The sequence below is a fragment of the Equus quagga genome, chromosome 8 (genome assembly GCF_021613505.1).
Source record: "Equus quagga isolate Etosha38 chromosome 8, UCLA_HA_Equagga_1.0, whole genome shotgun sequence".
Lineage (NCBI taxonomy): Eukaryota > Metazoa > Chordata > Mammalia > Perissodactyla > Equidae > Equus > Equus quagga.
In genome coordinates this window covers 57,224,852-57,240,595 of record NC_060274.1, presented here as the reverse complement: position 1 = coordinate 57,240,595, position 15,744 = coordinate 57,224,852, and the positions used below count along the sequence as shown (strand labels likewise).

The window sequence follows — 15,744 nt, the reverse complement described above, 5'->3', positions numbered from 1 at the left end:
AGTTTGAATACAATTCAGCATCACAAGCAATTTTCTATGATGCTGTTCAGGTTTATAGAAACTACTGTCCTGACCATATTTAAAATTTTCTAAGTGATTCCTTATTGCTGCCCTCCACTAGTATTTTCTTCCTGTTGTTGACACATTCATTGTGGAAAACAAAAAAGATTAAGGCAGGATAAAAAAGGTATTTCTTTTTTAAGAAAGAAGAAATGAGTTGGAAATCTGACTTAGAAAAATTAGTGGCAAAGGAACCTAGAGACTCTGCTTGCAGCACAGGCGCCTGCTGGGAGATGGCACCGCGCTAAGCTAGAAATCTTTCATGGATCTCCAGCCCCAAGGAGGGAAGATGGATGTGAACAGCAGGAGAAAACCTATTTTGTAGAAAAACTCAGGCTTTCTCTTTACTTCTATACCAACTTCCCTGGTAATCTGTTTCCAGAAATGACAGTGGCCATTTCAGTCTGCCTAAAAAATACTTTTTAATGAAAATTACATGACTATTCCATCAGAGTAAAAGGTTCCCTAAAGTCACAATAACCTCTTCCACCCTTAAGTAGACGCTTTCTCCTCGGACACCTGCTCCCCAACATACAGCACTCTCTCCAATTCCTTTACCCATTTCCAGACTTCAACCTTGACCCATGCTCCTTTGCTTTCTTATCCATCTTCTTACTGCCACTATGGACATAATTAAGATTTTGAGACAACGGTCCTTGAGTGCACTCAATTCAATTAAGTGATAGGTCGTAACCAGTTAATTGCCAGTCAAAAGTCAATACTGTATAATGAGTGTCTCTGTACATACCCATCCTTAAGGATTAGGATCTCGATCCAAGGACAAGTTGAGAATGCTCACGTACAGTAGTTTAGAAATAATTTGAGCTAATAAAAAAGATACTCAGCAGCTATTACTTTTGATTTTACCATAAGAGACCAAATAATTTAACCAAAAAATACTATCATAACTATTGATACTGATGACTGGTCATGATCTTTAATTGGTAATAAATATAATAAACCATATTTCTACCAAGATGTCTATTTTTCCTTTTTGACCCCGAAGAAATCTGCCCCCTCCCTCATCTACACATATTCCTGGCATATATAAAGTTTTTACCATTCCTCTCCTAGTGTTCTAAAACTCCTGCTATGACTGTTTTCCAGAGATGTGAAAAATAAAATAGGCTTTGTACTGGAGTGTGTCTTTACCTTTGGCCCAAGGCAACTGATGTTACAGAAAAACTACCCAGACGCATAAGCAAATGTGAGAGAAATACCCAAAGGGTCTTTCAGTTTAAGGATTAGACTATGAAGTATTAATTGTTAAGTACCTCCAAAATGAATTAGATTTGTACATAATAAGTCTAAATAAAATAGATTTCAATTTTTATGGCTATCCTATTTTACATAATATAGAATATATGATAGATAATATGGTGTAAGAGTCAGCGCTGGAGTTAGATAACCCGTATTCAAATTGCAGTTCTATCACTCCTTACTGTTACTTCCAGCAAGTTATGTAACCTCTCCCATGCCTCAGTTTCCTGTAAAGTGGGATAACAGTTATATTTATAATCACAGGTTATTTTGAGGATTGAATATACATAAATTTGTGTGCCTATCACATTATAAGCAATAAATGTTAGCAAGTACTATTATTAGTATTATAATACTAACTAGAGCTATAACTGGAAACGTCAATTAACCAGAATATTGGCAGCTTTCAGCTTCAACACAAAAAAGCTAGCTAACAAAACAGCAAACTGGATGGTTTAGACTAATTTGCTGCTACTTCATCAATTTCAGTCTCCTTTGTCTTACAAATCCAGAGCCAGAGTTCTCCACCATCAAAATAAAAAGATTTTGTCCCTGAAGTATTCTGATTAGTTGAGGCTTTATGTTAAAATTCTTTTTAAAGTTCATATCAAACAGATAAAAGTTCTCCCTAAACTAAGGGGCCAATTTAGAATTTAATTTTTAAATGAATTGAAAATAAATGTAAATGAAAGATCAGACTAACATGTCTTATTAAAGGAACAAAAAATAGCTATCACTTTTTTCTGGTTAAAACCTTTATCTTTGTAACCTTTGAAAAAATGGTTTTAATAGAACTTTAAAACCAGGATTATGCACCTATCTGATCAGGATAAAACTGCCTTCAATGAGACATACAATGTCTTGCAGATAATACAAATCATTATCTTAAGGAAAGATCACTAAAATGTGTTTCATTTTACTCTAAATATAACATTGCAATCAAGAGCAAAAACCAGATTGTGAAAAACTGTGAAGGATAAGCATCTGGTTTCTTCAATAAATAAATTGCAAGGGAGAATAAAAAGAGAATAATGAGAAGAAACCAATGGATTAAAAGAGACCTTTTAAAATTTATTTTTTTAAAAAAAGAAAAAGGCAAAACTAAACTACAGGGATACACGCGTGGGTGATAAACTATAAACAAAAGTAAGGAAAAGATAACCACAAAGTCAGGATAGTGTTTGAGGAGGGAGGGCGTGGGTCTAGGAAGTAGCTCACGGAAGGGCTGGCCGAGCTGTGCTTCTTGAACTGGACAGTGGTTATACAGTGCTCACCTTCGGTAACTTCTGTGTCAGTGTTACATTTTACAATTAAAACGCTTTTAAAAATAAAATTACAAAATTTCACCAAAGCAGCTAGTACGTATTTTTTCATGCAAGTATATTCCTTTTCCCACGTTCATACTCTCAACCTTAAATCAAATGCATTGCCTCTGAAGTTTCACAAATGAAAGTTCCGTGACACCTGAGTAGAGCCATTTACTAGACTGGCTTCTAGCCATTGTTTAAATCTGGCGTGGTGATTTTAATTTTGCATCCTCAAGATCAAATATGACCACGTTTGTGCCAAAGGACAAAAAATGTTCTTACATACAGAGTTTTACTTTGATTTCACATACCCTTTCATTTACTTCAGTCCCAAGAGAAAAGCCAATTTAAAAAATATTCAGGGGCCGGCCCAGCAGCGCAGCGTTTAAGTTTGCACGTTTCGCTTTGGCAGCCCAGGGTTCGCCAGTTCAGATCCCAGGTGCGGACATGGCACCGCTTGGCAAGCCATGCTGTGGTAGGCATCCCACAAATAAAGTAGAGGAAGATGGGCACGGATGTTAGCTCAGGGCTAGTCTTCCTCAGCAAAAAGAGGAGGATTGGCAACAGATGTTAGCTCAGGGCTAATCTTCCTCAAAAAAAAAAAATTCATAGGGCTCTTAGGGAAAGTGTTATGGGCTGAACTGTATTCTTTCTAAATTCATATGTTGAATTCCTAACCCTCAGTACCTCAGAATGTAACTGTATTTGGAGATAGTCTAAAGAGGTAATTAAGTTAAAATGAGGACATTATGGTAGGCCCTAATCCAATGACAATGCCCTTCTAAAACGAAATTAGGGCCTAGATAAATACAGAGGGAGACGATGTGAAGACACAGGGAGAAGACTGCCATCCACAAGCCAAAGAGAGAGGCCTCAGAAGAAACCTAACCTGGAAGACCCCTTGATCTTGAACTTCTAGCTTCCTGAATTGTGACAAAATAAGTATCTGTTGTTTAAGCCGCCCTGTCTGTGATAGTTTGTTATGGCAATCCTAGCAAACTAATATAGAAGGTAAAAGAGAAGCAAAAATGTTTAAGGTTTTTTTTTAAGGTAGTAGAGGGAAGGAAAAGTATGCAGTATTACAACAGTACAATTTTATTTGATTCATAATGTATAGTGAAAAGAAAAGCTTAAGAAAATTCTGAGTCATAAGGAAGGAAAGGAGAACTTAACAGACTCCATGTGGAAAGAAATACCTCCCAAAGAGCTAAGCACAGAAGGCAAGACACAGGGAACCAGCAGGAAAATAACTGGCTACTGACTGAATTGAAGGGGCAGGATTCAGTGTTTTCAGTGTGGTTTCTGGAAAAATCTCAGGGGAGAATTCTGAGTTAAATTTTATAAATGGACTAGAAACAAATGGAGGTGATGGATGAGATCAAGTGGTTTTCTTAAAGAGAGAAAGGTCCTCTGGCCCTAGGGTTTGAATGAAGTTTAGATTTATCATTTCTCTACTTTGAGAGGCTTAGGGGTTAGGCAAACCATCATCAAAGAAAATGCAATTCTCAGGTTGGAAAATCAGCAGAGATTGTGCGGTAAAGTCAGTGTTAGCTATACCCGGGGAGCCTAATGATCTCAGAGTGGAGTACACTTTGTTGATTTAGTGCAAGTTTCCTGAAAAGGGATGTCACTGTAAAGATGGTAGATAGTTGTTTGCTGGATCTTACCACCTTCCATGCTCATATTTGCATTTCATTGTTCCACTGACAGACCTAAACAGAAACAGATAGTGGACTGCCTGTTTCCTTTCGTCTTTAATCTAACACACATTGCATTCAGAAAAGCATCATACAAAATAGAGAAGTGAAGCCAAATATACAAGGATGAGAATAAAAGGAGACTGGAGATTCTAAATCTAGGTAATTTTTTTTTCCAACTATAAGCAAAATGGCTCCATTCTCCTATGTCATACCTAGAAGAATCCCATATCTGTTCCTGTGGTAAGGCAATGATATAAATCAATCAACCATTCAATTAGTTTTAACAAATTTAGAATAACTTTCTGGAGGGACTGGCATAATTAGTATATCAAGATCACTTGTAAAAATTAACAGATTTTCTTTTAAGTCTTTCCAGTTAGAGAAATATAGATGTATAAAAATGTATTTATTAAAGAAATACCCCAACGTCTGTAATTTGCTTTAAAATACCACACACACACATACACACATAGATAGAGAGAAGAGATTGTCAACATGTTTATAACTGTTGATGCTGGGTAATGGTTATGTGGGAGTTCACTGTAGTACTCTTTTTACTTCTGTATACAGTATGTTTGAAATTTTCCCTAATAAATAGTTTTCATTATTTTAGTTAACATACAATTGAAAAACCCAATTCCCTTCATGTTGTCACTTGACTAGGAAATGTAATTTATTTTGGTTACTGGTAACAGAGTTTAATTTGAATAAAAAGCTTTATTACAGTAATATATTTAAATTGAAAGCAGTGAATATAGACTTTAAGGAAAATAACTTGAGAAAATGTTTACAATATGATACAATGTTTAGTTTTAAAAAGCAAGACACAATACTGTAGATATATATGATACCAATTATGTAAAAAGTGAAAATATAAACATATGCACAGGACAGAAAAACACTAGAAGGAAACACAATAAAATGAAAATAAAGTTTACCTCTCAGTGATGAGTTTATGCATGACTTTTCCTTTTTTGATATATTTTTCTCTACTTACAAGTTCTCTAAAATGAGTACGTGTAAAACTTATAATCAAAAAAGAAAGCAAATACATATAAATGGCATTATAATTCTGAGAAGGCAGAACAGATTGCACACTTTTCAGAAGAAAATAAACACTTAGCTAAAAACTCACAGTATTGTACATCGGGCCTAAAGAAACCATTACGCAAGGTCTGGTCTCATACGCCCTCAAATTACATCATCAGTAGACTGGAAAAAATATGCACAGTCTTATGCCTGTAATTGGAAGAAGCTTTTATTTGTGTGGAATCTTTTCAGAGCTTACCTGACAAGAACCAGTATCCTGAGATTTCTGTCTCTAGGGATTTAAAACTCCCTGAGACTTCCCTTTAGACCTAATAAGTTTATAATTTTTCCAGAGGAAGTCTTTCCCAATTGAATGCAAAGCTGTGCACCGATCTTAGACCCAAGATTTCACCTCTTGGTTCTCAGTGCTAACCTTAAAGACAAATTTCAGAAATTATTTCCTGTGACATCATCTAGAAGAGAACTACTTGCAGCTAGCTATACTAATCTCACAAAATGTAACTCCAATGGGGTGGGCCCCGTGGCCCAGTGGTTAAGTTCGTGCACTCTGCTGCAGGCAGCCCAGTGTTTTGTCGGTTCGAATCCTGGGCGCAGACATGGCACCACTCATCGAGTCACGCTGAGGCAGCGTCCCACATGCCACAACTAGAAGGACCTACAACTAAGAATATACAACTATGTAGCAGGGGGCTTTGGGGAGAAAAAGGAAAAACATAAAATCTTAAAAAAAAAAAATGTAACTCCAACAATTCCTATAGGACACCAAGTATTCTTTTTCTTTAACTGAAGGGGTTTCTTTTTTTCACAAGTGGGTGATACACTTTCTTGATGAATTCTGAAATACAGAACCCCAAAACTGTACATTAGAAGGATCACTGAAAATTAAAATCATAATCAGTACTGAAAAGATTCTCAAAAGATTTCCCCAAGAAGGAGGAAAATTTTACTTACTTTAACTTCCACAGTCTTCCCTCCATGTTCGATGTGTCTCTCTATGTATCCAGAGGACAGCAAATCACTGCAACAAAAGAAATGATGAGTAAAGAGGACCTTGAAAATGTAAGTCATTTGAAAATGGCCATCATTTATACATACCAGCTTTAATGATTCTTTACTCCAGATTTTAAAACAAAAACAAAACTTTATAGATCTCTCTTTCTCTCTCTCTCTCTCTCTCTCTCTCTCTCACACACACACACACACACAACCTAGTACTTCTAAAAGGATACAAGGTTAAAATGAAGAAATCACCCGTCATTCCATTGCTTAGCAGAGCTGATTCCACTGATCAGGTTCAGCAATTCTAGGCAACTACCATGAGCAACCATTATTTTTAAGACATTTTATTCTTCCTTTTTTACTTTGGCCTTTTATCAAATAGGTTTGATTTGCTACCATACCTTACCATTTTGAATGTGCTATGTGTGATATTTTATCTAACAAAATACTAGCTTCCATCACACCAAAAAATTAAAAAGTGGTAAAGAAACTTAGAAGAAATTAAAGAAATATACCTTCATCATTTTATTTTATTTTTTTGGTGAGGAAGATTGGCCCCGAGCTAACATCTATTGCTAACCTTCATCTTCTTGCTTGAGGAAAATTGTCGCTGAGCTAACACCTGTGCCAATCTTCCTCTATTTTGTGAGTGGGATGCCACCACGGCATGGCTTGATGAAAGGTGTGTAGGTCCACACCCGCATCCAAACTGGAGAACCCAGGGCTGCCAAAGCAGAGAGTACAAACTTAACAACTATGCCACGAGGCCGGCCCCTATCTTCAGCATTTTAAAACAATCTCTTTTGAAATCTCTCCTGAACAACAACCTTCTTGTATAATTTTTAAATGTTTACATCATCTTAAATATGCTTCTGTTTAATTCCATAAATGTGAAAAAAATTTCCCCTTTCACGGAGGTACCTCAAGACACAACTTCCTCAAAAAGTCTTAAAGTCTTTAAATTTTTAAAGTACTAAAATATAAATAAAATTAACATTAATAAAAATAATACAAGAAACTGTAAATTTCTAAATCTACTACGCTATTAAGAGACATTCAGCCAACCAAAAAAACTTTTTCCTAGTGTTCTGAAGGTCACCAAGCCAAAATTGTCCCAATCATTAAAAACGTGAATTTCTGAGCACACAGGCCTACCATGATAAGCACCATGCCTACAGTTGCTTGAAATGTAAACAGAATGATCAAACAAACGTTACAGTCCTGCAGGGCCCATAATCAGTTTCCTATAGTATCTGATGCTTACATTACCACTTAGGAAACCTATAATCATAGTCTAAGTCCTTGTTTCATTTATCTTTGGAATATATTTTCCTATCGACTTTATGGGGGAACCAGCTATGATGCTCTAAGCTGCAAGTTGCAGAAAACACAACTAAAAGCGGCTTAAAATCAGGACATTTATATCCTATTTCTTATTAGAAATTCTAGGGCAGGTGTCATGTGAATCTGCTTTTGCAAATCTTCAATTCCTGTAGATGAATAAATTTGAAGTTTATAAAATATAGGCAAACACTTTAAGATGTTTTAAGTATAGATACACAGCTAGAAAGCAAAATTTTATTAGACGTGGGCAGAATGCATAGGATGTGTAAATTACAAGTAAGAAGATCATGTACGTGTTCCACATTGATAGAAAGGGATGGATGACCAAAAGATACCTAATATTCATGAGGCACCTGGGTAACAAATGTCCACGACATAATAAACATACAAGAGACACTAAATATCCAGGATACAGTACACATAAGCCCTTGATATTTACGAGGTCTTAATCCAACCACCTATTGGTGACACCCAGGGTGTCTCAACTTCCACACTACTGACATTTCAGGCCAGATAATTCTTTGTCTTGGGGAGCGTCTTATGCATTGCAGCATGTTTAGCAGCACCCCTGACCTCTACCTACTAGATGCCAGCAACATCACACACATACAGACACACCAGTCATGACAATCAAAAATGTCTCCAGACATTTCACTGGGGGGTAAAATCACCCTGATTAAGAATCCCTGCTGACACCCATTCCTGCCCTATGTTTTCTCAGACAAAACAGACAAATAGAATTCATGACTGTTCATCAAGCTAATTCGCAGGGTACCACTCCTGACCAAGCATAGTTGTCCCTGTGACTCTCAGATACAGCAAGTGGCTGTCATTAGCTCAGGCTACCTTCCATCCATGGGGCTTGCCCAAACCTCAGCTCTGGTCCTTGTAACCACACCATCAGCAGGGAAAGTAGAGGCAGCAGAAAGAGAAGCAGGACATATGAACACTGTGTACTCCAGGATTAGCTGGAATGTCCTTCCACTGCACTTGCACCCTATCCTAAGTGTGCTAACCTACCCATTTCTTTCCTCTTGCTTTAAATTTAAACTTTAAACTGATTTAGCAAACCATGTGATTTGAAGATTTTAATTTGGTCTGTGGGGGCTTGCTGTTCCCTTACTTCTGGGATAGCTTGCCTGGTGGTATACTTGTAGGCAACCACTGGATCAAAGAAATTTTCTATCCAACAACAGGGCAGTTCCAGCACCATTAATGAAACCAGGAGTAGGTTCGTGCCTCCGCTCTGCCATCAGAATGGTGGGTGGCCTATTCTCTTAACTGGCACCTCTCATGACCCTAACATGGCTGCCGCAATTCTAAGCATCCCATGCAGATAAAAATATCCCAAGGTAAAAAAGCCTTCTATTTCTTTAAGAGTCAGTAAACTTTTCACGAAAAGCCCCTAGCATTCATCTTCCCAAGTATGTTTTGCCAGAATTACATTACCGGTCACACCAAAGCCAATCCTTTCACAGAGACCTTTGTCTTTGAACAGTCAAGGTTCTCCTCCCCCGTGGCCTCCCATGGACATAACTACTCACAAAGAATTGAACAATATTAGGGGGAAGGAGAGTGATAGAGAGAATAGCTGTTGTACAGCCAACTGATAGTTGTTGTTTTGTCATGGGTGTGTCACATATTACACAAATTTCCAAAGGCTTCTAACAAAATAGTGAAGCTGCATAGTAAAAATCTGCCTCAAGCAAAACTTGTCATTGCTCTACCATCCATACCTACCCTGTTATCCAAAGCCATGCCTCAAACAGGAGAGGCACTAGCCAGATGTTGGCAAAAGACTGTCCCCTAACCTTGCTATCAGTCTCAAACAACTTCCTCAGAAGTGGGAGAGAAAAATTACCATACACAGGTAGTGTTTATTAGCAGAGCCAGCCAGGCTCCCTCTCTTGGGAATCTGAACTACTAAAGTGAGAAAAAATCAACCAGCCGATGAAGGAAAGAGAAACAGAAAGTCAAAAATAAGCAGACACTTGAGAGAAACTGAGTTGCGCCAGTGGTGAATACCAGAGTGAAAGCCTCAAGTCTCTGCTGCTTAAGAGCCCATCCCTGAGGCTGGATATCTGTGGGATCCTTTCTCCATCTCTGCCACATGAGTCAACCCCCACCAGAACTTTTGAGTCTTCCAGGTTTTCAAATTTCAAGGGAATATTTTCCTTTGAATTATAAAATCTAGGAATTACAAGAGTATGAGTCACCACAGGAATGTAATTACAACAGAGAAAACTCAGCTCAGGAATTATCAGCTATTTCAATCAAGCCTCTTTACCTACAAGTATTGCTGGAAAGAGCTCAATGTAATTTAAACAAAAAACAGCCCATGCAATTTGGTTTTTTTTGTTTGTGGTATTGTAGAAGTCTGCTAAGTATTGTTATTTTAATTATTAGGCTGAAAAACCTTCTATCTAAAATGTCACTTTTTCCTCTACTAAAGCATGAAATCCTTACTATCATCAACTTAGAACCTAAGTAAATTTTCTTGAAGTCTCCTAAAGTAGAGATAATCAAAACTATCTTACATTCTTTTCCTTAGATCATTTATTGTTAAGTAGGGATCTACTTAAATAATTTTAAGTGTATAAAAATAGAAGATCTCTTTAACATGGGAAATTTTATTTTTCTGTAAATTGATAGGGTAGAATTCACTCCATGTTAACAGCTTACTCAAAGTTGATGTGCGAATGCTTCTTTGTGAATTTTGAAAGACAAAAATGAAAATCATTTTCAATCAAATACTAAAGGCCACTCATTTTCTAAAGCAAGTAAGGAGATGTTTTTAAAACTAGAAATGTATTCCGAGGGCTTTTTTTTCATTTGCGTGCCATAATAAGCCTGGAATAAGCAAAACAAATACAATGTAAACATTTTCAGTCATAATAATGATTATCCCTTGTCTTGCAGGCAACTGTCATGAATCAGAGGCAGCTGGTATAGTACAAAGGTTTTGGAATTTAAAAACAAAAGCAAATATTTTTATTTCCTATTCAAACTCTGCCATTTACTAGCAGCGTGACCTTGGCCAAGTTATTTAATCTTTATGAACATAATTTGTCCATGTCTAAAATGGAGATAATAAAAATTTATTTATAAAGTTGGCAGGGGATTAAACCAGAGAAATGTCTCCCAAATTCTGCTTTCAATCACCCCACTCCCTATTCATCACCTCCTACCCATCTTTCTCTAGAACTCTCACTTAAACTGTTTGGAAACTTTTAAACCATTGTCCCTGCCTACCACTTTTTCACTGTCCTTCACTCCCTCTTCCATCTAATTTGTTTATATTCCATGATCCGTCATAATAATCACTCCCTTGTACGCACTCTAACTTCCTTACTCCTCTTTCTCCACTAAATTCACTTGGCCAAACCTCAAGCATAGCAAAACTTACCTCTTCTACTAATCAAAGTCTGACCCCAAGAAGTAGAACATCCTGAAAGGTCATATATTGAATTTATGACCACAATTACCAAGTAGTTCCCCTTAGCGCCACACTGCCTATAAGTCCACTACATTTTCCTGGTCAATTTACTCTAAGACCCTTCCAAGCTTTTCTAACCTCAAATCTCCAAAGGATTTCCTCATCATCACTCCCTGCTGATTTCCTCACTTCTGAATTCACAGAAATGGAAACAGAAAAGGACTGCTTTATCTTTCCAATCTACCAACGCCCGTTTCTGAACTAGTCTCTACTGGGATGTCAAACAAGCATTTCAAACTCAACATGGCTAACACATAACTCTCTCAGCCAAATCCCAATACACTATCCTACATTCAAAATGTATCCTAGTAATAACTTTACAGTGAAGAGAACTGGAGGACATCACCTTAACCAAGTGATCATAGTTAACATCACCAACAATGGAAGAAATCAAAATCATGTCCTCCTGAAGTGATGCACTAAGGACATATCATTACAGTATTCCCAATAAAAATGCATAAGAAAGACACAAATGAACAAAGAAAACTGAACTAGCAATAGATTTTCAAAGAAATAGCCTCAGAGCAAAGACTGAATCCAAGGGGCTGCCAGTAAAATGTGACCTCAAGTTCAAGATCAAGTCAACGGTGTGATTGTAACACCCTTTAAGACCTCAGAAAGACTCAAGGCTGCTTTGCCTAGACTATATCATCTATATAAAAGAGTTTCTAAGATTCTTAAGGGCCTGCCTCTTAGATCCTCGGTTAGACAAAAGAGTTTCTAAGAATCTTAAAGGTATGACTCTTAGACATTCTCACCTCAACAAAAAAGGCTTCTAAGAATCTTAAGGACATTGTCCCATAGCATCTTAACTCACAGTTCAAAGTAGAGAGGGGCCTATATCAAAAAGATTTGTGGACGGGGTTTTGTCTAATGAGTTAAATCCTAATGAGATTCACATGAAACCCACCACTGGAACCACCACCAGCCTGGATCAAAATAAACAGTTCAAACCTTTTACATTCAGGAAGCAGACCTAGAGAGATATTTAGATTAAAGCTTGGGCCATTTCTTACAGAAAAGAAATGGTGACTCAGAAAGTAGAGCTAAGAACCACAGGGAACCACTCCCAGGAAGCAGAACAGAGCCTTAATCAACATACATTCCCTCTTCCCAAACAGGGACAACTAGGGACATACACCTGACTGAATATCACAATATCAATGGACCAGTGATCAATACCCCCTATTTCCCCCATTTAAACAGGAATATATACTACAGTTATCCTGTCCTTGTCTCCTCATTGTATCTTGAGGCTGTGTGAAATAGATTTGTCTTTTTAGTTCAAGGGTCTGTACCTCAGTTTACTTCACCTAAGAAGTCTTACTCACACAGGGACCTGATTCAGGTGATTGAGAACCCGAGCCTCAAGTTTGAGCCTGATACTATAATGGAAAGAAATTTTTCAGGAGTCTTTGGAGGAATTTAGCACATTTTGCATATGTGAGAAATGTAAATAATTTGCGGTCAAAGGATGGACTGTGTTTGCTTAATGATGGCTACAAATTCTCTCTCACTCCTCTCATGGTGAAGTGGAGACCACTGTCCTCTCCTTGAATCTGAGCTGATCTTGTGTCAAATACGAGACAGAAGTGATAATGTGTAATATGAGATCTGCAGCTTCCACTTTCAAGCATTTAGAACTCTCAGTCTTTGAATCCAGGCACCATGTTGTAAGGAAGCCCACACAGCCACATAACAAGACCCTTTTAGAGAACCAAAGTTCTTAGTTGACAGCCCCAGTTGAATTCCCAGTCAACGCTGGCACCAATTTCCACCTGTGTGATTGAGGCCATTCTGGATCTTCCAGATATAATAGTGTCCCAGGTAATACTACATAAAGCAGAACTGCCCCGTCAACCCACAGAATTGTACAAAATAATACATTGTAAGACAATAGGCTGATCATGCCTTCTTATTCTAACATTCAATGATTGTTATACTGTACAAAATTAACATCATGTTTTCCTTAAAGCAGTTTCCAAATGAGCACAATGTAACTTATTTTGGAAAATGTAAATATAAAAGAATCATAACAGCTTCAAATACGATTATAATCCATCCAGTGAATAGGAAAAAGTCCCATAGGTTATGGGTCACAATGGAAAATTAGAGATTTCATTAGGTATTTAAGCTATGAAAAGCTTTTCAGAAGAACAGAACTGGGAAAGCAGAAGACTTAAGAAGAATAAGAAATTATAAGCTTAGTAAGTTTTTTAAAGAAAACACTTCCTATTCTCTCCATACTGTGTAGCCTTCCCCCATTTAATCATATCTCTTTTATTTTCTTACTCTATCTAGCCAAACATTAACCTTCCAGATCCTTTTGGCAAACTAATGTCTTTGCTGAGAATCCCCACTACAGAAAACAGATAAATGTCCTGGACTTTCATACCACTGAGAATTAATTATCCATTCTTCAGCTTTGTTTTGTGCCAGAATTATTGTCTATATCCTGAGTACATAATAACCAGTATTTAGAATTCCTTTTTTGTTTAAACTAAATTAAAAGGAAACTACAAAAGTGAATTAAAAGCTTATCCAAGATCTGCCCTTTAAATGAAAGTTTCATTTTATTATTTTCCAATTTATAAACATGAAAATTCCTTTCCTGTTTATGCACATACAAGAGATTTTCTGTATACCTTTGTGCCTAAAGGTGAGGCTATTTTAGTTATGTTCTATGGAGAAAGTCATAATCTGATGAACATTTTCAGGAAGCTTTCAGTGTGCATGTTAGGACCAAGACATTCAGTAAATGTGATTTGGTGAGAGTTGAGATGGGCATTGTCATTAATATTGTCTCCTTTTTTTTTTTCAAAGATTGGCACCTGAGCTAACATCTGTTGCCAATCCTCTTCCTCCTCCTCCTCTTCCTCCCCCCTCCTCCTCCTCTTCCTCCCCCCTCCTCCTCCTTCTTCTCCCTAAAGCCCCCAAGTACATAGTTGTATATTCTAGTTGTAGGTCCTTCTGGTGGTGCTATGTGGGATGCTGCCTCAGCGTGTCCTGATGAGCGGTGCCATGTCCGCACCCAGGATCTGAACTGGAGAAACCCCAAGCCACTGAAGTGGAGTGCGCACACTTAACCACTCAGCCACAGGGATGGCCCCTATTAGATTCTTTTTACAGAATCTTTATTCTTACTAAAGCAAAGTTTTTCAAGGCTGGCTTTGAAACGGAATCACAGATTTTTTTTTTTAATGCCTGAGCACCCCTAGACCTACCAAATCAGAATTCTCCTAGGTTTACTCTGATATACGAAAAAAAATGTTACTAGGACATGAAAGTATAATTGTCTACAAATATTCTAGTAAAAGTCTATTAACACATAATGATGTGTTGGCACATTCTGATCATTGTGACTCATTACCACTTTGAAAGCCAAAGATACCAGTGAACACACTACAGCAAAACAATTAAAAGGAGTCCCTGGTGAATCTTATGGCAGATCACCAACAAAGGGAGACATATTCCTCTCCCTTACAGCCAAATCAAGGACAAATTTTTTGAGAAGAAGATTTCCAGACTTACTTCAAAATTTACTTTTATTTCCTACAAGCACCCTATAAATGGGAGATATTGGTATTTTTAAAGTTGAAATTCTTAGGTGTGGTTCAAATAAATTATTTATGTTAATTAAAGATTTCAATTTTTATAATATTAATTACTTGAAAATTAGACTCAGCAAGGCAGAGCTAGCCTGAAATTCTCTCTCTATAGCCATCCGCCTAATTAGCATCTTTTCCTTCTTTGTCTCCTTCCTCTTCACATTCTGGGAGCATGACCATATCTCTCAGCCAGACTCCATCATCAGAAGTCAAGAAGAGCCCAGTGCTCCAAATAAGATTGCTCCCCACCCCCACCTGCATGATTTCATAAACTGGAGTCAAGTAGGAGTCCCAAATTCTACCTGTTCCTGGCAAGAGAGCATCCAGCTACCACCAACATGCACAGCCTCATCATGGCAATCTGCTTTAGAATGATCAAGATTAACCTAATCAGACCCTTTATTCTAGTTCGTGTCTGTCACTTCAAGAAGCTCAGGCTCCCAAATCATCCCATGTCCAAATCTCTAATCCCCATATGGCTCTGTCCCCTTCTCCCACTGCTCCCATTTCCCCTTTGATGCCTTCTGGAACTCACGCATGGTCATTAGCAAAATCTCCTATCTCCAACCTCTTCTTTGAATATTTCCTTCACCATCTTACTCTCAGAACCTGCTCTCCACTGTAGGAATTGCTTCTCCTGCACCCACGTAAGAGGGGGCTGCATGTCCTTAATAACAGGGTCTGGTGAGGTGGGGAGTTAGATACCCTTCTTGCTTCTCATTGCCATGTCACCATTCTCCCTCATTCCACTAAAAATCACCCCACTCTGTATCTCACATCAGCAGGCTAGACCACATATCTCTGATCCTTGTAGCCTTTTATAGATTCCTAGTCACTTCCCCTCATTCCCTGAAGACTTATGATCACACTCACCAATACCACTCTTGTTGTAATTATTGATGATTCAGATGCCTACTTAG

At 37.6% G+C, this 15,744-nt stretch overlaps 1 protein-coding gene across 4 annotated transcripts in view; it reads right to left on the bottom strand.

The window, feature by feature from the left end:
* Positions 1-15,744, bottom strand: part of ADAM22 (ADAM metallopeptidase domain 22) — a 242,058-nt gene that overhangs the window by 106,490 nt on the left and 119,824 nt on the right. For all 4 annotated transcript variants that reach the window (XM_046670780.1, XM_046670781.1, XM_046670783.1 and 1 more), the window contains exon 4: positions 6,329-6,395. In XM_046670780.1, the coding sequence (XP_046526736.1) occupies positions 6,329-6,395 (67 nt within the window). The remainder of the gene's footprint in view (positions 1-6,328; positions 6,396-15,744) is intronic.